The sequence below is a fragment of the Megalobrama amblycephala genome, linkage group LG21 (genome assembly GCF_018812025.1).
Source record: "Megalobrama amblycephala isolate DHTTF-2021 linkage group LG21, ASM1881202v1, whole genome shotgun sequence".
NCBI classification, from domain to species: Eukaryota; Metazoa; Chordata; class Actinopteri; order Cypriniformes; family Xenocyprididae; genus Megalobrama; species Megalobrama amblycephala.
In genome coordinates this window covers 15082571-15107438 of record NC_063064.1, presented here as the reverse complement: position 1 = coordinate 15107438, position 24868 = coordinate 15082571, and the positions used below count along the sequence as shown (strand labels likewise).

Sequence of the window (24868 nt, the reverse complement as noted above, 5' to 3'; positions counted from 1 at the left end):
TGTATGGCTGGTGTTGCATTTGATGAACTTGAAACCCTGGGCATAGCTTCATTTATAAAGATTTTGAGACTTTTAAGGTGGCCAGAGCAATGAATAAAACAGTGTGACTTTTGTTATTATTCCAACCTCAAATTTGTATGAATTATGCCAAATTCGTATGAATTCTTACGAATGACCTACCCCTAATCCCACCCTAAAACCTACCTGTCAGTGGGGTTTAGACAGCCACCTCGTAAAATACGTACGAATTGGTGGTGAGATAGCGTATTATTCAATTTAAAGGTACACTATGTAAAAAAATAAAACTGCATGCATTTTGCTTAAGAACGTTGTTTTGGTTATGCTTCGGATCTGCGTGACTATGTGGATGAATATGACCCTACACAATGGATAATGCCCTTCAACGATCACCCGTTGAGTAATAAAAACCCCTTTTACAACATTTCAAATCCCTCAGTTGTCGCCATCTCCAAAAAGCCAAGCCTATGTTGATTCTTGTTTTATTACAAGCTCTGTCACGACTCCCCTCTGTTTGCCGTTTTTAAAAACGGGTGATTTCTCGGAGGTTCGAAATTTAGCGTGCTCCATGGCAACCATTCTTGCTCATTGTGAAGACTGCCACTCCCACATCATACACGCATCAAAGTAGCTGGAGCAACTTTTCTCTATTTACAGACATGACGAGACCACGAAAACCATCCCAACAGGTCTAAAACTTACCATAGTTAATCAGGGTAAGACCAAAACACGTCAAGGATTGATGATGTATTGACTCATTATTTAGATTTTGTTAATTTTGAAAATCTGAAAAAAAGTTACATAGTGTACATTTAAAAGCAAAAAAAAAAAAAAAATCATGAGTTTGAATTCTTTTATTTTTGTAAGCCCAGATTCTTGCATTCCAGCTGTGGGTGTACATAAGGCTGAATGAATCCACCAGTTACTTTCCACAAAATCAAAAGCTTTCGGATAAGATTTCTGACAACTGGAACATGCAGCTACTGCACAGAGGGGAATATAAAGCGCTATATACACAAAACAACAGTGGCAATGATGAAAACTAGAGGCTATCCAAATAGAAGGATCAGAAATGCTTTGTTGCAAAGAAACAAAAATGATACAAACAAAAAGCTTCCTTGTCATTTCCCCCAAATACCGAATAAATATATTTTTGAATATTTTTCTTAAATTATGCATGGCTTAAAACCATAAAAAAAAAAATATTGACATCAGTTTAAGTATATCACAAAGCTATGGGAATATATTGCATCTCTAAAATACAGCTACAAACATATCATCTTACCTGACTTGTTAAAAAAAGGTCTCAAAACATTTTGGGTGTGACTTGTCATTGAAGTGAGCTGAATATATAAACATCTGAACAAGTTAATACAATCATGTCAGTTGGCCTACACTCCAAAAGAAACAAGAGGTCTTTGCACAGTTATGTAACATTAATGTATTTACAATACGTTGAAGAAGCGCCATATGGATTTGCATTGAACAGGGACACGACGAGCATTATTCCTTACCATCTCACACAACATTGTTTACAAATGGTACTCCATATTGCTTAGAAACATTTAGGAATGAATTTGAGACATTTTTGCTTATCCCCCCACCCACCCAAAAAAAACAAAAAACAAACATCAATTAATTTTATGTTTAGGTTTATATACGCTTTTGTTTTTGTCATTTGAATAGAGATTCATATATTTGTGTTTCATTTTGATTAAAGATGGTCCCTTGTTTGTCACAGTCCATGACGTTAATAACATCCATACATGTACGGGTGATGGACAGTGGTGTACATGCATCTTTTTAGGCCGAATTGTCCACACCTAATCGTCTCCAGCAGGATCTAGTCATTTTCCTCATCGCTGTCCTTCATGGATATGCCTTGCATCCCCCCCTCTCTTACAGATGCTGTAGCCTCTTCTAGAATCAGCCTGTTTCTCACCGTCTCATACATCTTGCTGTTCAAAGTAGAGTCCAATACGCCTTGTAATCGGAAATCACGATACTTTTTCTGCAAAAACAGACAGGATTGTGGGAAAAGTTATGGAGAAACAAAGTGGATCTAGCTAACTTTTCCTTTCATTGTTAATTATATAAGCATGAACAGTTTTTACATGTAACACAAGAGCCTCTTCTCAATATTATTAAAAGCACAATATGTAATTTTCACCACTAGAGGTCACTTATTTAAAACAAAGAAGTAGCTTGATGATGCTGTGCAATGAGCGTGGAATCGTGGGAGTTGTCGTCACTCATCCGACACCTTCACAGCCAGCCGTTGGAAAGCGATCCCACGGGACTCAAACAGTTTTATTAACGTTACCGTGGTACAAAGCAGATGGGGCTGAAAGCCTGGGATATTTTACGTTGCTGTTTTTATTATGTCTATATGTTGGCTTTTCATTTTGTTTATGTAATTAAAGGTACGTTTAATGTCAACCTCCTCCTTCCCTGAAATTGACATAAAGTCACATTATTTTATTTTTATTCTAATGTAGGGTAATGCAGCTCTGTTTTACTTGGTCAAAACAATCATACTAAAATACATGTGAGTGTGTTGAATCTTATGTTAACGTTACTCTGTGTGTTCGTTCGGTGGCTGCTATGAGACACTTGTTGTACACTGAAGTAAGCTAGATCAATATTAGAATATCGCACTACAAATAAAGCTTCTGATTATGCTGTTAGCCACTTGACAAAATAGTATTGTCTCTGCATGGTACAAACATGTTACTCACGGTAAAAGAGATTCAAACAATAAGACTAACTGTGTTGAGATATATCACACGATTCGTTTTCTGTCAATAAAGGTATCCAAACAGTTGCTCACTGGTCTAATAAAACACAATATATTAAAGCGTATTTGGTGTTTCCATGGTTTTTACGGAAGTATGAGTGGAAATCAAGGTGTAATGTGGCTACGACATCATTGACAGTTGACGCAATGACACGGACCGTTACATGGTTAAAATTGTGAATTTCTCTGGATTTAAACATTGGGAACATTTGGGATGATGTAAGTACACAATTAAACAAAATATATAAAATTGTGCTAGTGGTTTTTAGATATTTTAATGCAAAAATCTTACATATTGTGCCTTTAACTTGTCTCTAGGTCATGTCCCAAGACCGTTTAAGCTGGCAGCTATTAAGCCCCATATTAAAGGGTTAGTTCACCCAAAAATGAAAATTCTGTCATTTATTACTTACCCTCATGCCGTTACACACCCGTAAGACATTCGTAAATCTTCGGAACACAAATTAAGATATTTTTGTTGAAATCTGATGGCTCAGTGAGGCCTTCATAGCCAGCAATGACATTTCCTCTCTCAAGATCCATAAAGGTACTAAAAACATATTTAAATCAGTTCATGTGAGTACAGTGGTTCAATATTAATATTATAAAGCAACGAGAATATTTTTGGTGTGCCAAAAAAACAAAATAATGGCTTATTTAGTGATGGCCGATTTCAAAACACTGCTTCAGGAAGCTTCGGAGCATAATGAATCAGCGTATCGAATCATGATTCGATTCGAATCGCGTGTCAAACCGCCAAACTGCTGAAATCACGTGACTTTGGCGCTCCGAACAGCTGATTCGACACACTGATTCATAATGCTCCGATGCTTCCTGAAGCAGTGTTTTGAAATCGTCCATCACTAAATAATTCGTTATTTTGTTTTTTTTGGCGCTCCAAAAATCTTCTTATCGCTTTATAATATTAATATTGACCCACTGTACTCACATGAACCGATTTAAATATGTTTTTAGTACCTTTATGGATCTTGAGAGAGGAAGTGTCATTGCTCCCTATGGAGGTCTCACGGAGCCATCGGATTTCAACAAAAATATCTTAATTTGCGTTACGAAGATTAACGAAGGTCTTATGGGTGTGGAACGGCATGTAATAAATGTAAAAGTAATAAAATGACAGAATTTTCATTTTTGGGTGAACTAACCCTTTAAGAAACCACAATTAGATCCAAATGAATTGGCAAATTAGAGAACCCATTTTAAATCTTCCATTTATGTCTAAAATACTACAAAAACTTGTACTCCTTCCTGCAAAAAAAACATCTATGAAAAATGTAGTAATTTCAGGATTAAGGCCCCATCATAGCACAGAAACTTCATTCGCTAAAATGGCATGACTTAAGGCGGCATACACGGTGCGAATTCTGACGGTCGGAAACATCGTATGTCCACGCACACATCACAAGTGAGTTTATCTGAAAATCGTACAGATGCAGTGATATACAACACGCTTTTACGACCTGACGATTTCCGAAGCAATTGCATGACGTTCCTTGCCAAAAACATGGAGTCAGAGGAAGAGATTGCTTTCTTTGTGGCAGCAATAGCTTGCGAAGGAATAAAAACGAAAAGAAAAAGAAGGGCATGGCAAAGAGTTTGGTTGAAGAGCAGAGAACAGCATGGACTTTCTGTTCTTCAAAAACAACTTGAGGTAGGCTAAGTGTAAGTGGTTTTCCTTAGCTCCTGACTGGTCAACCTCAGAGAAAAGGGTCAACCCCTTTTCCACCAAGGCAGTTTGAGTGCTGGTTCGGAGCCAGAGCCTAGTTTCAAATCAGTTCTTTGTCTTTCGACACACAAAGCACCAGCTCCGAACCAGAAAAAGTGGTTCGTAAGTAGCACCAAAACGTTGCTGGGCTAGAAGTAAGAACCGCTTGCGTCAGGGGCTGGGGGCGGGGTTACCATGACCAACAAGAAACTTGTGACCGCCATTAATTTAAATAGCAGCTAATCGAGCTAATAGCAGCTCGATCGTAATCTCCGTCTATATACAAATGGATACAGGTTCGCAAAGCCATGAGCATCAACAGTAGTGAAACATTCGTGATTGTTAATGGAAGGCTTGTTCGAGATGCATCGGAGCAGCGCGGACCGATTCGGCGGGTGACATCGGAGTGCCGCAGGTCCACGGGTGTGTTTGTAAAGCATACGACTCCTTGTGCTTTTGGATCGTTCTCGCGGTGCTTTAATATCATGCGCCGATCGCTCTGGGGGAAGCCGATGCATCTCGAACAAGCCTGGTGTGTTTGTGTTTGGCGCTGCAGCGCTAGCTTTGCTGTGAAATATGAGACGTATTTGTGACGTAAATCCTGGCTCTGTGCTGGCTCTCTAGCCCGTGGAAAGGCAAACCGGTTCTTAGAAGGCTCATCGATTGAACCAACTCCGAACTGGCACTAGCACTAGCTCTGAACTAGTACCCGGTTCATGCTGGTGGAAAGGGGGTAGATCGACAAATTGGCTTGTTCAACCGCACACACGTCACAAATTCATACAAATAGCTCCCGAACTTTTTTGACATGTTTAAAAATGATCGGGAAGTTGGGAGGTGCTCGTAAGGTACTCGGCTTGGCTCATAATTCCTCGCACATGATACGAACCGTGACCATACGAGCATCAACGATTCCACGCGACTGAAAAAAAATGCCTGTGAGCTCATACAACAGCAAAAAACGCTCAGTGTACGCCCACCTTCTAGCTTCTAACCAAGGCTGCATTTCAATACTAGTTTTACTTGATCTTAATGACACTATAGATCATGACATACTCTTAGATTGATTACAAAATTACACTGGAATTCAGTGACAGGCATTCGGGTGGTTTAGACCTATCTGACTGTTACCATTTCGTTTATTTAAATAGGGACATCAGTAAATTATGGAGTGCTGCAGGGGTCTGTTTTAGGCCCTCTGCTATTTTCAATATACATACTGCCTCTTGGTAATATTAGAAAACATGGAATTAGTTTCCACTGTTATGCTGATGATACTCAGTTATATATTTCATCACAAGCAGATAAAATCTCTAAATGATCCATGTTGACAGAATGTTAAAGATATAAAATATTGGATGAATCAGTAATTTTCTTACAGTATTACTTAATGGACCAAAAACCTGTACACAGAATCTCTTAGAGTACAATTTGCATCTTGTAGGATGTGCTGTTACTTCATCCTCTCCAGTTAAAGACCTGGGTGTTATATTAGACAGCAACTTGTCTTTTGATAATCATATTTCATATATTACAAAAGAGCCTTTTTTATACCATTTTTTTGGCCTTTTCGCAGTTGCTGTTCTGGTGCTGTTGGGTACTGCAGATGAGGAAAACCATAACAATGAGATCTTCATCCAGTACAACATCAAATCTATGCTGGATACAAAATAAATGTCTGATCTAGTTCCTTCCTTCACTTTGTCCAACAAGAAAACCGTGTCTGTGAGACACACACGCACCATATGAATGCACAAAAATAAATGTGCAATCCCATACTACGAAATCCTGTTGATCTTGCTGAAAAATCAAGCACAAGCGGAGGCTGAAGAGGAAGACTGCCTTCACTTGGCTCATCCACCTCTGTAGTCTGACTCTGATTGGTCGATATGTGCATATTTTTATAACATGCATTTACAAGTACATTTGGTGCAAATATTCTGCTATGATTACTTCCTGCACATATTTAGGCAGTTTTGAATCTATAACTGTTCTGCATTTAATTCACATGCCCACCTATACACGCTTTAGTGGTTAATGATGCTGTAGTTTTTACCTTTACAATTCTGATGAGGATTTTCAGCTGATATACATGCAACTGCAGGTCCATACGGTCTGTCAGCCAGGTGCCCAGGAGATTCATTGTGCTGGTGTACCATTGCTGAAATACAAATACATTGTTCTCCAGCAAAGACAGACACACATATAAATGCTGCCACACACAAACATATATGAATACACATCTACAAAAACACAACACAACACAAAGCCAAAGTGTAGGCAGTAGATTGTATCAAGGGAGAAAGATTATGTGAATGAAAATCCTTTTAGTACAAGATCTAAAAATACTCACCAACCTGAACTAGTACAATTTTTTCATCAATCAGACTGACAGCCTACAGTATTAGCGAATGCTTTATATATACACGACCGGTCAAAAGTTTGGAATAATTACGATTAAAAAAAGTCTCTTACGCTCTCCAAGGCTATATTTATTTGATCAAAAATACAATAAAAACAGTAATATTGTGAAATATTATTACAATTTAAAATAACTGCTTTCTGTTTGAATATATTTTAAAATGTAATTTATTCCTGTGATGCAAAGCCAAATTTCCAGCATCATTACTCCAGTCTTCAGTGTCACATGACCTTCAGAAATCATTCTAATATGCTGATTTGCTGCTCAAGAAACATTTTTTATTATCATCAATGTTGAAAACAGTTTTTGCTGCTCTCTCTCTCTCTCTCTCTCTCTCTCTCTCTATATATATATATATGATATACTACATTCAAAAGTTTGGTAAGTAACATTAAAAAAGAAAAGAAAAATAAATTAATACTTTTATTCAACGAGGACGCATTAAATAGATCAAAAGTGACAGTAAAGACATTTATAATGTTACAAAACATTTATACTTCAAATAAATGCTGTTATTTTGAAATTTCTATTCATTAAAGAATCCTGAAAAAATGCATCAGTTTCCACAAAAAAATATTAAGCAGCTCAACTGTTTACAACATTAATAATAGTAATAATAATAATAATAATACATTTTTTCTGAGCACCAAATCAGCATATTACAATGATTTCTGAAAGATCATGTGACACTAACGACTGGAGTAATTGCTGCTAAAAATTCAGCTTGGCATCACAGAAATAAATTACATTTTAAAATATATTCAAATAGAAAACAGTTATTTAAATTTGTAATAATATTTTATAATTTTAGAGATATTACTGTATTTTTGAATAAATAAATGCAGCCTTGGTGAGCATAAGAGACTTCTTTCAGAAAGACTTTAAAATTATGATTAAAAAATCGTAATTAGTCCACACTTTTGACCAGTAGTGTGTATATATAGGATATATACAGGAATTTAGTATACTACTAAGTATTAGTATATTACTCAAGTATACTACTTCCACTTGTAGATGGATATGGAGTAAAATGACTGGTAGAATAGAGCTTTAAGAGGCACTGAGAGGAAAATGGTGACAAAAAAAGAGGACCCAACGAGCTCTGCCTTGGAGGAAGTCCTTCTGTCACAGTCATGATCCTCACCCAGACCTCTCCCTGTCTCCACAGCTCCACCCAGGAACTCCTAATTGACAGTTTCGGATCCCATCAGCTGTCTCCTGTTCTGCTTTTGGACACTGATCATGAGAGATGTTGCCCATGTTAAGCCAGCCACAATCCTGCCCGTAGCCTGCACTTCAAACTGTGGCACTTTCTGTCACATTGAGGGAGAAACATCCATCATTCCCAGCGGACATGTTGTCTTTACCGCAGTCACAATGAGCTCGCTAATGTAACCGTGGCTCTGGGTCTTATTTTTACCAGTCTTCCTCTCTCTTAGTCTCTGCGCTTTGCTCTCCATTTCTACTCACTGAAACTCACTGAACTCAAAGCACCTCCTAAATAGCCAGTGCACTTAGCTTTTGGGCTGCAGATGTTGGACCGTGGGGAGGATCTCGTTTGAAGTCTAATTGATTAGTTATGATCGAGCTGGTCTGATGGTAATCTGAGCTGACTGAGTCTCAACGGTTTAGAAGCTGAGCAAATCGAGTCGGAGACACAGGCGATGTGTCTTGGGTAACTGCAGCACACTTGACAGTATTAGGGTGAATAAATGTTTGTTTGTTTAAAGAAAATCATGTGACTCCACTGAATGAACCAGTTTTTTCATCCAGTTTTTTAGACGACACATTTTGACCAACAATGATCTTGCGGGTTAACTATCAAAAACACAAAATACTTTTTTTTTGGAATTTACATTCAAAATCCATTTGACACCCACAGTATGAAAAAGCATTACGCTTCTTCTGGTGATAGTCTGAAAAAGTGCGCTCTCGCCTTGTCAAAAGACTTAGTGGTAGTGGTAAACATTACGTAATTCGCTAAGCCATTCGTTTCATTGATTCCACCAGTTCAACACACATCGAAAGGTACTTAAGCGCAATTCATTGGTGTTTAAGTGGCATGCTGGTAAAATTATGCTGCTAAGGTGTGTACAAATAATCAAATGGGCGTTTTAGGATTCAAACTAAGCGGCTCGTCCCTGCAGTGAATCAGAGCTTGGTGTTGCTCTGTGAGGGCTGGTGCTCTGTGCCTGTGAAAGATCGGGCAGCCGGGCCGCGATGGACCCCCACAGGGAGGCCAGACCTGGAGCAACTGCTCTCTCTCACACTCAGTCTTTCTCTCATGCTCACTCTGTATCTCCTACATTTGTTCCTATAATAGTGTGACCTCTCCGTCCTTTACCATTTTAAAGGAATATTTCACCAACAAAAGAAATCTGTCATCATTTACTCACCATTATGACTTTATTTCTTCAATGGAGCACAAAAGAAGTCATGTTCTGAATATTTTGAAGAATGTTTTGAAGAATGAAAACTGGTTTTGTCTATACAACCAAAGAAAATGGAGTCCAAAACAACACTGGACCCTGTTGACTTTCAATGTATAGACGAAACATTTTTCAAAATATCTTCTTTTGTGTTCCACAAAAGACAGTTGGTCATACAAGTTTGGAATAACATGTAAATGATGAAAGAATTTTCTTTTTTATCCTCAAAGCATTACCAGCAAACTATCAGTTCACTTAAAGTGTTTGTTTACCCAAAAATGAACATTATCCCATAATTTACTCGCCCTCAAGCCAGGTGTGTATGACTTTTTTCTTTCAGTCAAAAAAAAAAAATATATATATATATATATATTCTGGCTATTCCAGGCTTTATAATGGGAGTGAATGGTAACTGAGATTTTGAAGCCCAAAAAAGAACATCCATCCATCATAAAAGTAATCCATATGGCTCCAAGGGGTTAATAAAGGCCTTTTGAAGCGAAGTGATGCATTTTTGTAAGAAAAATATCCATATTTTACATATGCAAGTCAATTCCAGCAGAAGAGTAAAGTCTGACCTGACGCATGACGTATTGACGAACGCGGAAGCGCAGAGGATAGAGCAAAAAAAAAAAAAACACTGGTTACAAATTAGAAATTTACAACGAGAATTTTTAAAGAGAAATGACGGAGGAGCTGCAGTTTGTTGCCCAGCCCTATTTGTTTAAACTGCGAGGGGCGTCTACTCTCACCTAAGTTTACGCTACTACATCTTACGTCACATGCCAGAACTTGACTCTCTCGTGAACGTGCGGACGGACATAACCAGAAGCTAGTGATTATAGACTATAAAGTTAAAAATATGGAAAAATGCATCACTTCGCTTCAGAAGGCCTTTATTAACCCTGTATGGATTAGTTTTAAGATGGACGGGTGAGCTTTTTTTTCAAAATAGGGCTGCACGATTTATCGTGATTTATCGCAATTTTATCGCACTTGATTTGGCAAAGGCTGTGTTTATTTTATGCGCAGCTTGTCAGAGCTGTACGGCTCTGTGATCAGTAGTAAATGCTTCTCCATCTGAAAGCCAGAGGGCGCTCTCGGGCAGAAACTCCAAATATGCCCTGCCATAGAAGTAGATAACACACGTCATTCCAGGAAATCTCAATGGGCATCATACTAATAAACAGAAGATTGAAATGCTTTGATTGATTAAACATGACTAATAAACAATGCATTATTCTGTGTAAGAAGCCACATCATCTCACAGAAGGATGCTAAACTGTCATTATGAAGTGAGTTTAGAGTAAAGACATGTTATTAAATGTTGTCTTTTGTTGGACAAGATGTTAATAAATGCTTCTCATGTCGGGAAAGATATTTGACGGGTGTTGCTTTTTCAAATGTACATTATAAGTGACTCAAACTCGAAGTGCTTTCAGATGGATTAGCATTTGGAGCCATACTTTATTCACAAGCTGCACATAAAAAAAAAGTCAGCCTTTGCGATTTCATAATTGCACTAAGAATCACGTTTAAGGGTGATTTCAATGTTATTTTTCGCATTGTGCGATAAATCGTGCAGTCCTACTTCAAAATATCTGTTACTATTCACTCCCATTATAAAGCTTGGAAGAGCCAGAATATTTTTTAATATAACTTCAGTTGTGTTCATCAGAAAGAAGAAAGTCATATACAGCTAGGATGGCTTGAGGGTGAGTAAATTATGGGATAATTTTAATTTTTGGGTGAACTAACCCTTTAATATCAAGTGTCTTCTTTAAAAAGAGACCAAACTTAAGTCATGATATATAACACTTTAAAATGGAAATGTCTTTTTGGGGTCTATGACCCAAAAATGGGACTGACAGTTAAGGGATAATAATTTGGGCGCGTTCCACTTTATAGTCCCCGCTGTGAGCGCCAAATCAAATGACACAAGGCCGACAAAGACGTATATTTCGAATTCAACATTCAAAAACCATGAGAAACTCGTCCAGTATGACCATGTCCTCTATGGTCTTGGTTGTGAAATGAACAGTGCTGGCAGTGGGACATTGTTCTGCTGTCAGCAGAGAAACAGAAGACTCTCCGAGAGCATATTATGTACTGTGGCACTTTTTGGATATTGAGCAGCGGGAAGCTGGCAATAGCTGCTAGCCAAAACAGGAGTATCATGACTCTGAATGCATAATGAAAGAAGCGGATATGGGAGAGAAAAAAAAAAATCTGTGATCATCTAACGAGTTCCATCTGATATTGGAAAGCGCTAGGGCTGCGTGTTCACGCGCATGTGTGTTGGACGCGTATGTTATGGTTACCGATACAACACACATGAACATCTGCAGGGCCCCCACACCTCTAGCGGGGAGCGCTGAAAGGCTGAGCGACCTCCTGCCCCTGCCACACCACGCACATGCACAAGCCGCGCTCCTAAGCTTGCGTTCACACTCTCGTCTTTGACATGTTACAGGAAGCCATAGCGCCTAGCAGGGGGGCAACAAACAGAATTCAGTGTAAGGTTGCACATCCATCCACCCCCGTCACAGACGCGCACACACACACACACTCGTGACTCGCTTTTATCGAATCCTGAAGCACCTGAGGGCTAGCGGCTCCTACGTGAGGACTGGGAGGAAGAAAGAGCTGGTAAGGGCTGAGTTTGGATTAGAAAAAACACACTCTTACAAAAGCAGGAATGCCGAGGAGGGGGCGGGGGCTCGGTGGGGGGTAATGGGGGATTACAAGCAACCTGTGACTCTGCCTCTTTCTGCCCTTGCTGGTGGTAGTGGCTCTGCAAATATGTGTGTGCGCCACTCTGCCTGCTCTCAGAGGCCTAGGCTGTTTGAGAAGCGCTCCTGCTGGGACCCAGCTGTGTCTGCAATTAGCAGTAGGGATGGAATGATGATGGTTGCTAGCGCTGATGTTAATGCAAAGCGACAGGCCGGTGGAGATGAAAACAGAACGAGAGCGACTCCACGGTGCCTCCCCATGCTCCCTGTCCTCTCCGTTTCTTGCGATTCAAAAAGCGAGAGAATACCCCAAACAAAAACACACTAAAATCGAACCTCCAACCTTTCTCGTGGTACTCTTTGCATCTTTGTCTGCGCTTCATAGAGCCATCTCTCTCTCTCTCAGGCCAGCAGGTCGTAGGGCACTCGTCCTTCTCGCTGGCCATGCAAAAGAATCGGGCACCTTGCCGGGCCAGAGAGGGAGGCCCTGGGGACTGAGGAGTCTTTAAATCTGACTACAAGACATTATGCACTTAGGACAAAAGCCTGTGGTAATCCTACCTGCTTGCTGTTCACGGCCACCACCGGGCCGTTATTGTTCGCCTCATCCCTCCTGAGAGGAGGTCCATTGATGACTGAACTCAATTACCATGGTAACTCACACCGGTGACCCCACGCCTCCCGGTGCTCACTATCTCTCCGCCGTAGGACCCCACGACCTCATGGAAAAAATGCTGTGTAGGAAATACGCGACCCTAAACGCGGTCCTCCGACGCGCTGCTGTGTTAGTGCGCTCTCTCTCTACCTCTCGCTCTTTCTCTCCAGAAATAGGTGCTTCTGAATGGTGGGATTGAAAATAAAGTTTCAGGCTCAGCAAGCAAAAGGGCTTCAAACTGCTCACGATTGTGTTGTGGATACAAAGAGAACCCTGCTCTGGATTTGCACGCCTCACTGGATCCTTAAGTGGAACAAGCCCTTACTGTTTCTGTGCAAGCTCTGCTACACTTTTAAGTGTCTCTAATGCTTTTTTTGTTTGCGAACGAAGGAATACCCTACCAAATGGAATGGTGTGTTGAGCGATTTTTAGGGGATCAGCCGAATCGGCCGATCAAAAAGTATAATTGCAGAGAATGCATTTCTGCTATTGAAACCGGCGCTTGTGCACAACAGTGTCCAAACATGGCCCTTCTTTAGAAAAACTAGCTCTGAAAGAAGGAGCTCGTTGAGATGAACTAAACGGCGGGAATTACAGCCTGTGATCGTGTCATTGAGTAAACATACAATGAAGAAAAAGGGGTGAGGGATAAAAAAAGGAACGGGGGAGAGATAGAGAGAGAGAGTTTGGTCCCAGGGCAAAGTGAGCCATTCTGCTCACAAAGGAACGCTTAGGGGAGGATTGAGCCGAGCAGGAATGAGGAGCATAACACTTGTGGGGTTCGGCCTCAATGGGGGGAACGAAATGGAATAAACCAGCGAGCACTTGAGAGCCCCGCGGTGCACCTGAATGGCTAAGGGGTGGGAGGGGGGCGGAGGGGGGAGCGCAGAAGGTGAATGGGCTGCTTTTTGGGACCAATTTGTTTCTTTTCACCCTTTTCCCCTGCCTCTGTGCTGACAGATGTACAAAGGCGGACCCGCGCTGAGCCTCTCGTATACATGAACCCGCTAGCAGATGTCACTTTTGTCAGACAAGTTAATCAAACAAATGCCACCATACCTCACTTATATGTCACGGGGAGAGCGAGAGACGGAGAGAGAGCCAATAGACGGCTAATAGAGCCAGTCGAGAGCCACGGCGCTCGAATACACTTCTGCTGCAGTACGTTTACTTTGCTAAAATCGCTAACCGTTAGTATTGTTGCTGCGGGTTTATTTAAATTAGCCTCGGTTCACAGTAAGCGACAAAGAAAGCACCTCGGCCTCCGTAATTATCAGAAACCTGAACCGCTAACATCTGCCCCGCATTCTAAAAGAGCCAAACCCCTTTAATGTGTTTTGAACAGTAACCGTGAAAGGACCTGTTGGGTCCCTTTTAGTCTTTTTTTTTTTTTTCATACTGACCTACTAGCGTTCAGATTATTCATCTAAAGCTCCTTTTTCAATTGGTTTACCTCTAAAATAAAAGGATTAAGTGGGGAGAAAAACAAAAAAGAATGCATCCGCCTCCCATATCGTATGATTTTCTAAATGCAATCGGAGGCTGGAATAAAAACACATAAATACATAATACAAAAACACATTTTTGATTGTTGTTGTTCTGGATATCATAATCAAGAATCAAAACAAAGGGAGTGAAGGGGGAAAACTGGACAAAAATAAAATTGTCTAAGAAAACGTGTATAACATTCCAGAATTTTCTGCATGTTTGTTTGTCAAAACAAACAAAACAGTAAGGCAAAAAAAAAACAAAAAAAAAAACAAAGCAAAACAAAAAAATACAACAAAACAAAACAAAACAACAAAACACAACATTGTTTTATGTTTTGGCTTTTGTTTTTGTGACAAATACAAAAACATAAAACAACACACAAAAAAACAACAACACAAAATTGTAATTAAATAAAAAAATTAAAAAAACTCAAGGACAATAAAAAAAAAGAAATTAGTAGATCTCATTTTTTTAAACTGTCTAGTTTCCTCGTTTTGACTACTTTGTTTCTGTATTTCTTAGGCCATAGAATGCACAGCATTAAGTTTGCGTGCTAGCTAAAGTTGATTAAACTGTTCACTTGGGTCAGCCGGACCTGCAAAGTGGTTAAGTGTCCCAGACAGTGAAGTGGTATTGCAGGTCTGCGAAATGCAACAAGCAGCGGCTCAATCAAAACCCGCCTGGCTTTCCAGTATTTCTAACCCTACTTGTTCCTCGCAGTATCCAGCAGTGGAACGATTAAACCGCATTAACCGTCACCGTAAAGTGCAATCTTGTCGATCTGATAACTGCCAAGGTCAACGGGAATACTTCAAATTAATCAATGAGGGTAGGCCACAATCTCCTCCAGAAGCAGATTAAGTGTATAATTGACGTGTGTAATCTGCTGTGTATCTGAGTCTCTCTGCTGGCACTCAGACAGTCATGCATATGCACGCACACACTGAAGAGCCGGGGCGGCACGGCGGTATCAGTGAAGCTCTGGATTTGGAGATGGCTTTTTTTAATCAATGATCTATGCGCTCCGCCCCAATCTGACAGATGAGCCCTTACGTTAAGCACAGCTGCCTTAATCCTGCTCTCCTCAGCTGTTCTTTCAAGAACTGGCAGGCTGGCAGAGTGAAATAAATTAATTTTCTCTCCCCCCACCCCTCTCCCTTTCTATCCCTCTCTCTGGTCCTCTATCCTGAACTTAACAAACTTCATCCGTCCACTGGCAAGCAATTTGGCGAGCTTGTATCTGGAATATGACCTTCTTAAAAATCACCATCTTCTCAGAATTTATGAATATTATAGGGGATGTTTGTCACAACAAACCACTTGCAAGTATATTTCACTACTGAAATTAATTTAAATGTTTCCAAATTAAGGATAAATTAAATAACTGATGTATTTTAATTAATATTTAATTCATAGTTTAATTAAAATTAATTTATCTTAAATTAACAAAATTTCAAACTGAGAAATACTTTAAAATTTAATATGTTCTTATATCAAGTAAATAACAATAATAATAACAAAAAATTATCAATAAGCCTCTTCATGATTCCTAATAATTACTAGTATTATTTTTCTCTCCATCCTTTTTATGCATATCATTTGACTGAATTTCATCCATTTTTCTTTGTTTTCATTTTTAATACCTATTCCCATATGGTCACTTTTTCTGCATTATGAAATGCCGTTATAAAAGCAGCCATATTTTGAATTAGTCAAACAGCAAATATAATCTTCTTACCCTGGCCAATGTGCCATCTCTGTCTGTAAGAAATCAGCATCCTTGACCCCAATTAACCCAAGCTTAGCGTGGGCCACATATACTTCAATATGACAACCAGCCAAGAACCACCAAGCAATTATACTACACCCACCTAACAGATCATTTCAAAGCGGATTACTTAAAACAATCAAAAAATGAAAAAGTGTAAAAGGGGAGGAGGCCATCAGGAATATTCTGACTACTGGAGCCAAAACAACAAGTGAAAGCCACATTTTGGCTGATTCAAACACACACACAAAAAAAAAGAGAAACCACAATACAGCATGAACGATAAAGAAAAAGGCCTTTGTAGTGATTGGAAATCAGTCCAAACTAAAGTATACGGCATTTTCATTGTAGAATAACTTATTAGTAAAATCAGCTAGTCTGACTAAACCTGCAAAGATGAACCAAAATCAGCACCAATATGATTCATTTAACAAGAACCTTAAAGGGTTAGTTCCCAAAAATTCAATTCCTGTCATTAATTACTCACCCGCATGTCGTTCCACAACCGTAAGACCTTCATTCATCTTCAGAACACAAATGAAGATATTTTTGATGAAATCCAAGTTTTTTAGAACCATAGAAAACAACATAATTACCGTCATTCAAGGTTCATTAAAGACATCATTAAACTAGTCAACTAAATACAGTGGTTCATCCAACACTATCTCACAACCAATTCATACGTATTTTACGAGGTGGCTAATCCGTACGACCTCTTACGAATTCATACGATTTGTCTAAACCGCAGTGATGGATTGGTTTAGGGACGGGGTTGGGGTAGGTCATTTGTGTGAATTCATTCGAATTAGCCACCTCATAAAATTTGTACGAATTGCCGTGAGATTGGGTTGGTTCAACCTTAATGTCGAGAATACTTTCTGTGCGCAAAAAACAAAACAAAAATAACGACTTTATTCAACAATTTCTTCTCTACCCTGTCAGACTTGTACAAAGTCGATGCAGTGAACGCAGTTCAGCGCTTCTATGTTTACGTCCAAATGCCAGCTCATTACATGCTGCTCATGTAAACAGGCGTCGGCCAATACTGAGTTAGCGTTCTGACGTAGAACCTGGAAGCGCTGCAATTAAAATAGCATAGGAGAATGACAGGAGAGATGATTTTGTTGAATAAAGTCATTATTTTTGTTTTGTTTTTGCTCACAAAAAGTATTCTCATCACTTTATAACATTAAAGGACCCGTTGTTCGTGATCCCATGTTTCAAACTTTAGTTAGTGTGTAATGTTGTTGTTAGAGTATAAATAAAATCTGTAAAATTTTAAAGCTCAAAGTTCAATGCCAAGCGAGATATTTTATTTAACAGAAGTCGCCTACATCGAACGGCCAGTTTGGACTACATCCCTCTACTTCCTTCTTTAATGACGTCACTAAAACAGTTTTTTGACTAACCTCCGCCCACAGGAATACACAAGAGTTGCGTTTGTAGAGTGTGTTTGTCGCCATGTCGTCGAAACGCTGTTATTTTCATCCCGCAGTCCAATCACCGGGTCTGATTCCGGCTCAAATTGATAGGGTAAAATAAAAGACATGTTTACAATAACACTGAGCGCGTGTATCTCCACGTTATGGTAAGAGGCGTGACCTTTCCGGGCAAGGAGCGCTAAGCTGCTGTCGAATCACAACACAGGAACCGCTGGCACAATCAGAACTCGTTACGTATTTCTGAAGGAGGGACTTCATAGAACAAGGAAGTCATCAGCCCGTTTTTATGACAGTGGAAACAGCGGTATACAGATAAGTAAATTATGTGAAAAATACTGTGTTTTTTTACACGCGAAACATGAACACATGTTATATTGCACACTATAAACACAATCAAAGCTTCAAAAAACCACGAAAAACGGGACCTTTAAGGTTGAACCACTGCAGTCACATTTACTATTTTAACAATGTTTTTACTGCTTTTCTGAACCTTGAATGACAGTAATTTCATTGCTTTCTATTGAGGATAAAAAACACATTGGATTTCATCAAAAATATCTTAATTTGTGTTCCGAAGATGAACGAAGGTCTTACGGGTTTGGAACAACATGAGAGTGAGTAATTAATGACAGAAATTTTGTATATATATATATTACTGTAAATTTCCTTTCATCGAATGTGCTTTGGTAACCCTTTACAATAAGGTTTCATTTGTTAACATTAGTTATGGTAACTACATTAGTTAACATGAAATAACAATGGACAATACTTCTACAGCATTTATTAATCTTAGTTAATGTTAATCTCAACATTTACTAATACATTTTTAAGATTGAAAGTTGTATGTGTTTACATAAATGCTTTAAAAATAGATTGCTCATTGTTAGTTCATGTTAGGTAATGCATTAAACTAATGTTAACAAACGAGACCTTATTGTAAAGTGTTACAGTCCCTTTTTTTTCAAATCAGCAAAAATGGATACAATTGAAAAAAAAAAAAAATGTGAAAAGGGGGGCTGCTGTTCTTTTAAACCCATTTAATTAGTGATAACGATACTATAATCTCCTCCATGTAATTTTTATAATGAACCGAGTGCCGATTTTTAAATAGGGTGCGTGTAGCGGGTTTAAAACAACAGCACGTGGTGTTATGGCTCATTGTGGAGGATGTTATGACATCTTTAACAAGTGAAATGACAAAGTAAGAAGAAAACATTTGAGCAGGTTGCCTGGAGCCCCTGATAAAGAGCGGAGCTATTTCAATGGCTGTTTAGCATAACAGTGAGGACCAGCGTGTGCGTGTTAGCGTGTGTGCGAGACAGAGCGAGCGTGCATGTGAGTATGCATGCACACATGTTGTCTTTTTCAACTGCCTATGGAGGCCCGACCACTTCAGTGGGTAGAGAGGGGAGATGTGTGCCATGCGTGCCCATCTGGGGTTGACGGCGGTGGGGCGAGAGGTTGGGGAGGGCGGGCCGGTTGGCTGATTGTGTGGATGGATGTGTGTAAGTGCATGTAGGAGCCGAGTCTCTGAGGACACGGGCCATGCTAGTAGATGTACAAAGGAAGATTATTTGACTCTGAATAACGCCACTTGGCATAATGTGACAAAAACAACTTGACAGGAAGGATAAGTTTCATTTCGGTTCAGGCGCAGAGAGAGAGAGCAAGAAAGGAGGTGGAAAAACGAGAAAGCAAAATGGAGAAATGGAATGAGAGGGTAGGAAAAACAGGGCAGATGGGGTTTTTTCTTGTTTGCATTCGAGGAAGTGAAAGCAAATGCACAATGCGGCTGGAAAATAAGCGACACCATCTCATTCCAAGCGAACGAAGAAAGAAAAGAACACAGAATCTTTTCAGACACCCTCCAGGAGGGGAGAAAGATAGTTAGGCATTGCAAAATCGAGGTAAAACCAGTACAATATGGCGTAGAGCAGCAGATTCAAGCAGCCTTTATGAAGGACACTCAGAAAACTCACAAACCAGAGCTCACATGTTTAAAGCATCTCACAGTAAGATTACTGATCCCGGGTCAGCTTTCATCGTGAAATGAAAGTCAACGATGAACCACGATCAGGATTCTTACTTGAATTGCTTACATGAGGAGCCATATATTCACAAAGTGTTTCAGAGTGGGAGCGCTGTTTTCAGATCAGGTTGTCTTGAGGAGCAACGTTGAGCGAATGGACAAGAAAACCGATCCCAGATCGGCGCTCCCACTCTGGCTTTCTTTCTGAATATAAACACAAGTCTTTAGCCACACAATGCAAACACGCCTTTCCAACAACACACACTTAACAAACTGGTCTGCAGACAGCACAAAAGGATTATAACCAACATGATGGCCCTGGCCATCCCTTAAGACCGTGTTCTCCATTGTGTGCCCTCCCCTTCAGTGTTTCTTATTCAACTCCTCTTTCTTGCCCTCAGTGTTTTCCCTCATTCTTTCCTTTTCTTTAAGCCTTTATCACAATAAGCCCAAGGTTTGGAGGGCTTCTCTCTATTTGGATCTCCTTAGCGGGAGATTTACTCCGGAAATAGGGCAGTTGCCTTTGTAACACCCCCCGCCCCAACTATCAGCTAAAATGAACAAAACAATATCCTTCACACTCTGATTGTTTTAGTATATCCAATTTGTCCAGTTTCTACCGAAGCCCTAAGAGGACATGCATTATTTTTTTCCCCTCACTTTTTCATGATCTTGACATAACAAAAGTTGTATTCTCACAAAGAAAAAATGTGTTGCTAACCATTTCTTTGGATAGTTGCAATCACTGAAACAAAAACAGTACTATATCCGTACAGACTTCGTAATGGAAATAAAACAGACCGCATGTTTAGTATCACTATATGAATGTCAACTACAAAAAAAGTGTCAGACACGGATTTGGAAGTATCTATCACTGACGGACAGGGATATTTTAGTGTGATCAAAGTAAAAACTAATACGCTCATCCATGATACAGTAATATATTCCACTTAGAAAATGCATTTGTTTTCTCTAAATCATCAAGAAAATGAGAAAATGATCTTTAATTCAAGATATTGAGAAAACATCTCAACATTATGTAGAAATTACAAAACAATTACACTATACTATTCAAAAGTGCGGGGTATGTATGTTTTTGAATGTATTTGAAAGATGTCTCTTTTGGTCATCAAGATTGCATTTATTTGATCAAAAATACAGTAAAAACAGTAATATTGTGACATTATTCCAATTTAAATGAACTGTTTTCTATTTTAATATATTTTAAAATGTAATTTATTCCTGTGATGGCCAGTCTTCAATGTCACATGATCCTTCAAAAATTATTCTAATATGCTGATTTTGTGCTCAAGAAACATTTATTATTATTATCAATGTTGAAAACAGTTGTGCTGCTTAATATTTTTGTGAAAACCAAGATACATTTTTTTCAGGATTGTTTGAGGAAAAAATTTTCTTAACTGTCACTTTTATCAATTCATGCATCCTTACTGAATAAAATAACTTATTAAAAAAAACAACAACTTATGGACCCCAAACTTTTGAACAGAAGTGTATGCTAAAAGAAAAAAAAAGTTCTACCAAGATTGCGGGAAACTGTGATCATTACAAAATAAGACAAAAAAATAAAGCATGGCCTCTTAGGACTTCCGTATATTTCTATTCTACTGTTTTCTTAATCGAACCACAAGCTATTCTAAATAAGCAGAACCTTTAATCAAAGGCCTGTAGTATATTTATACCTCTGTACAATCATCTGTGGATCCTCAGTTTCTATCTTTGTTTGCATGTGTGTTGTAGGTGGCTTGAACTGCTTAATCTCACATCTGCATGTCCCTTTTGTGTGAGAACACATCTTAAGATAATCCTCCTCCAGAAGTTTGCACTAGGAATAACGAGCAGAGCGAAGGGAATATTACAGCCAGAACACGCAGGAACACACACAGCACTGCAAACCAGAGAGGAAAAGTTAAGCCAGAGAAGCAGTGCAAGAGAGAAAGTTAGAGTCAGAGAGTAAAAGAGTAAAAGAAATTAACTGAGAAAGAGAGAGAAGCAGGTCTCAAAATGTGACTTATCCCTCCTAGCTGGCTGTTATGTCACATTTTGATGGGCCTCCCCCTTCACAGAGGGAGAAGACAGCCAGTACTTACATCAAATAACCTTTCTATATACATCTCCTCATTGACCTTGTCCCGCAAGACATCCTGAGAGTGGCGAACGAATGTCACATAGCTGTCGGCAACATCCATCCCAGGTTTCTGCAGATGATGGAAAGAGAGACAGAGAAAGATGTATTAGTGGTTGATGTAATTTAAATATTAGTATACAACAGCTCTGTTACAAAGTCTAATGAGCTGCCTATATAGGAAGCATCCTAACCATGATGAAACATCATAAGTGACTGATTTGAAACAGTCTACATGGGCAGCACCACACAAATACGCTCACAAAACAATACCTTTTTTAATTACACTATTACAGTATTTTTTTAATCAATATTTTTTTTAGTATTGACTATTGAAGTTTTTATAATTAACTAGGGGTGTAATGATACCCTCAAAGGAGAAGTGCTCACTAACACAGATTTAGACAGATTTGTGAACAATATTTGAGAAAAATAGGCCTTTTGTGTACATAGAAAAAGTCTAAGATCTTTGAGTTCAGCTCATGAAAAATGGGGGCAAAAACAAAAGTGTTGCGTTTATAATTTTGTTCAGTGTATAAATGTAGGCTATTTTCACATAGCCAGACTGACGGCAGAAGGTCTGGTCTCCATGGCAGCTTTAATTGGTCAAGGACCGCCCAAGAGGTGGCTGACTGACATGTAAAGCAACTAATGACAGTTTGATTTGTTCAGCGCCATGTTTAGGGGAATGGAAATGTAAAGTTGATGTCCCTACAATGACAGACCACAGTGTAAAACTCTTGAATGTATTTTATAAAGAGTCTTTACCATGAACTTCACATACTTTTGACAGACCAGCGTTTAGTTTATCCTAATAAGCGCTCATTGTCACAGTTGTAAACATGATGGCTTTCTTTTTCCTTAAGGGGGTTTGGCATCACAACAGCTTTGTTTCAAGACGGACCGTTAAAGAACGTGACACACATGCCCATGCAAGTGCATCTACTATCTCTTTGAACGGGGAAACATCAAATTCTCCAAAACTGCTTGCCAAGCTTACGATTAAATTTCATATTTGAAATCACCAATGAAATCTGACAACAACTGTTCATAAATTTTGTTTTTTAAACGCTCAAATCATAACAAAAAATTGGCATTTTTCAGGCTGGAACAAGCTAATGCGCAGTCCTAAGTGCACGTCTCAGAACAGTTTCTATAGGAACCGGAGCTTCTAACGACAGCTGCAGTGACAATAAATTTACCAATGGCTAATTCTTTCGAAGGCTCGACTTATTCTGCCATTTTGAACGTTGCACTTCATCCCATTCATAATAAGTAATAGGAGTGAACCATCTTTCTGTATACAAAGTCTTTGACACATCTCCTGGAAATCCTGTAGAATTCAACCAATCAGATGTTGACTTTGAAAACTCCTGAAATGTTTCCATTTTTGTGTGCCATTCGCATCAGATGTTCGGCCAACGGTCTGTGGGTGTGACGTCTGAGGCTGAGACTAATTGTAGGTAGGTTTCATAACAGAGAAAATTGTTTAGTGAATTTTCATTGTCGAAATCCAGTAATTTCAATAGGAATTTATGTAATCTGGAATTTAGCTTGAAGGGGAAATATTTTGCATCAGGATCAAGTTGGTCATGTGAATTTGCTTAACCAACAAGAAAGTGACTCTTGTGTAAGCTGTGCTTCATAAATCACTACTCTCGACAATGGACCTTTTTGCCCCCAGAATTTTTTGGACTGTAAAGTAGCAAGCTATTGTCATATTAACAAATTATGTTTCACCTGACAAGCAGATAAAAAGTGTTTTCTTTCTCATTTTCCTAGATGTCTAAAAGTCAAAACCTGAGGTGTGTAAAATGAGCTGTCATTGTCAGAGTCTGAAGTCTGAGCAGAACGGCAGGAGGACAATGCAGCAATCTGATTAAGTACGATTCTATTCAACAAAATGGCAAGTGAAAAATCAACCCAGAGTAAATCATCTGGGGTGTTTTGCCCCCCTGCTTGGCCTCAGTGGAGAATTAAACACTTCCTTTGCCAGCGGGCATATGAAGGTCATCAGAATTGGTAATTGTCAGACGCTGTAAATTGAACTTACTTCACACATCTATGGGTCCTTTCAGAGGGTGCAAATGAGCAAGTTTGTCAGACATAATTTTATTTTGTGTATTAAGCAAACAATTACCATGGAAACATAAGATTCTCTGACCCTCAGACCATCAGGAGAACGATAAACAGAGTGAGAGGATGCTTCCGGCATTCGTTGACAAGGTTTTAATTTAAAAAGCCTTGCGATGTGACCAAATGTGTTGGCAGTTGAAGGAAACTCAGTGATGTGATGCTGAGTGCAATGAGTTGGACCCAGCGGCATCCTCACGACGCGCTTTTGTTGCACAACACACACATCACACTGTCTGCTGTAGAGGGTAGAGCTTCACAGAGATGACTCTCTCCCACATACATATGAATGGCCATTTGGGGCTAAGAGATGGCCATCTGCACAGCAGGCTATTGCAATTACTAGCCGTATCTTAAAGCTATTACAGGGCTTAAGAAAACAAAGTGTAACATACTATTAATGAATTACCTAAACTAATATGATGGGTTTTTATGTCTACAAGATGAATAAAAAGATGTATAAACTAATTGATGAACAACTTAAATATTAAGTTAAATTATAAACAATGAACTGTTCGATTAATCAACCAGTGAATAATAGAAAAATTCAGTTGTGACTTACAGGTACATCCACATATTTTGAAGCAGCTTTTACCTACAAATAAAAGAGATTTTATAATCAAAATAAATGAATCATTTAAATATCAATATTTTGTCCATTCAATATTGAGATGTGAAAGACAACATTTTCTTTAGAAATATTATTTTAACAAAGCTGTTTATTTTACCAATTCTAATGTAAGATTAAACGGTAACACTTTACAATAAGGTTTCATTTGTTAACTACATTAGTTAACATGAACTAACAATAAACAGTACTTCTACAGCATTTATTAATCTCAACATTTACTAATACATTTCTAAGATCAAAAGTTGTATCTGTTAATATTAGTCAATGCACCTTGAACTAACATGAACATTTTTATTAACTAACATTAGCAAAAGGTAATGAACGCTGTAAGAATTTACTGTTCATTTTTAATTTATGTTAGTAAATGATTAACTAATGTTAATAAATGAGACTTATTGTAAAGTATTAAACAATTGTAAAAAATTGTTGTTGAAATAATGCATTTTGGAGTC

The 24868-nt window shown here is 38.8% G+C and overlaps 2 protein-coding genes across 33 annotated transcripts in view; one reads left to right on the top strand and one right to left on the bottom strand.

The window, feature by feature from the left end:
• Nucleotides 1–8163, top strand: part of lg21h3orf14 (linkage group 21 C3orf14 homolog) — a 33128-nt gene extending 24965 nt beyond the window's left edge. Inside the window, exon 5 of one of the 2 annotated variants that reach the window (XM_048171800.1) lies at nt 8129–8163. In XM_048171800.1, the coding sequence (XP_048027757.1) occupies nt 8129–8148 (20 nt within the window). In that variant the 3' untranslated portion in view covers nt 8149–8163. Of the gene's footprint in view, nt 1–6114; nt 6564–8128 lie in introns of those variants that run through there. The other variant, XM_048171798.1, reaches the window with a different exon arrangement.
• Nucleotides 858–24868, bottom strand: part of cadpsa (Ca2+-dependent activator protein for secretion a) — a 155217-nt gene continuing 131206 nt past the window's right edge. For 30 of the 31 annotated variants that reach the window (XM_048171763.1, XM_048171782.1, XM_048171766.1 and 27 more), the window contains 4 exons: nt 24348–24380; nt 21618–21725; nt 6595–6699; nt 858–2029 (listed from right to left, as the gene is read on the bottom strand). In XM_048171763.1, coding sequence (XP_048027720.1) covers nt 1862–2029; nt 6595–6699; nt 21618–21725; nt 24348–24380 — 414 coding nt within the window. In that variant the 3' untranslated portion in view covers nt 858–1861. Of the gene's footprint in view, nt 2030–6594; nt 6700–21209; nt 21353–21617; nt 21726–24347; nt 24381–24868 lie in introns of those variants that run through there. The other variant, XM_048171780.1, reaches the window with a different exon arrangement.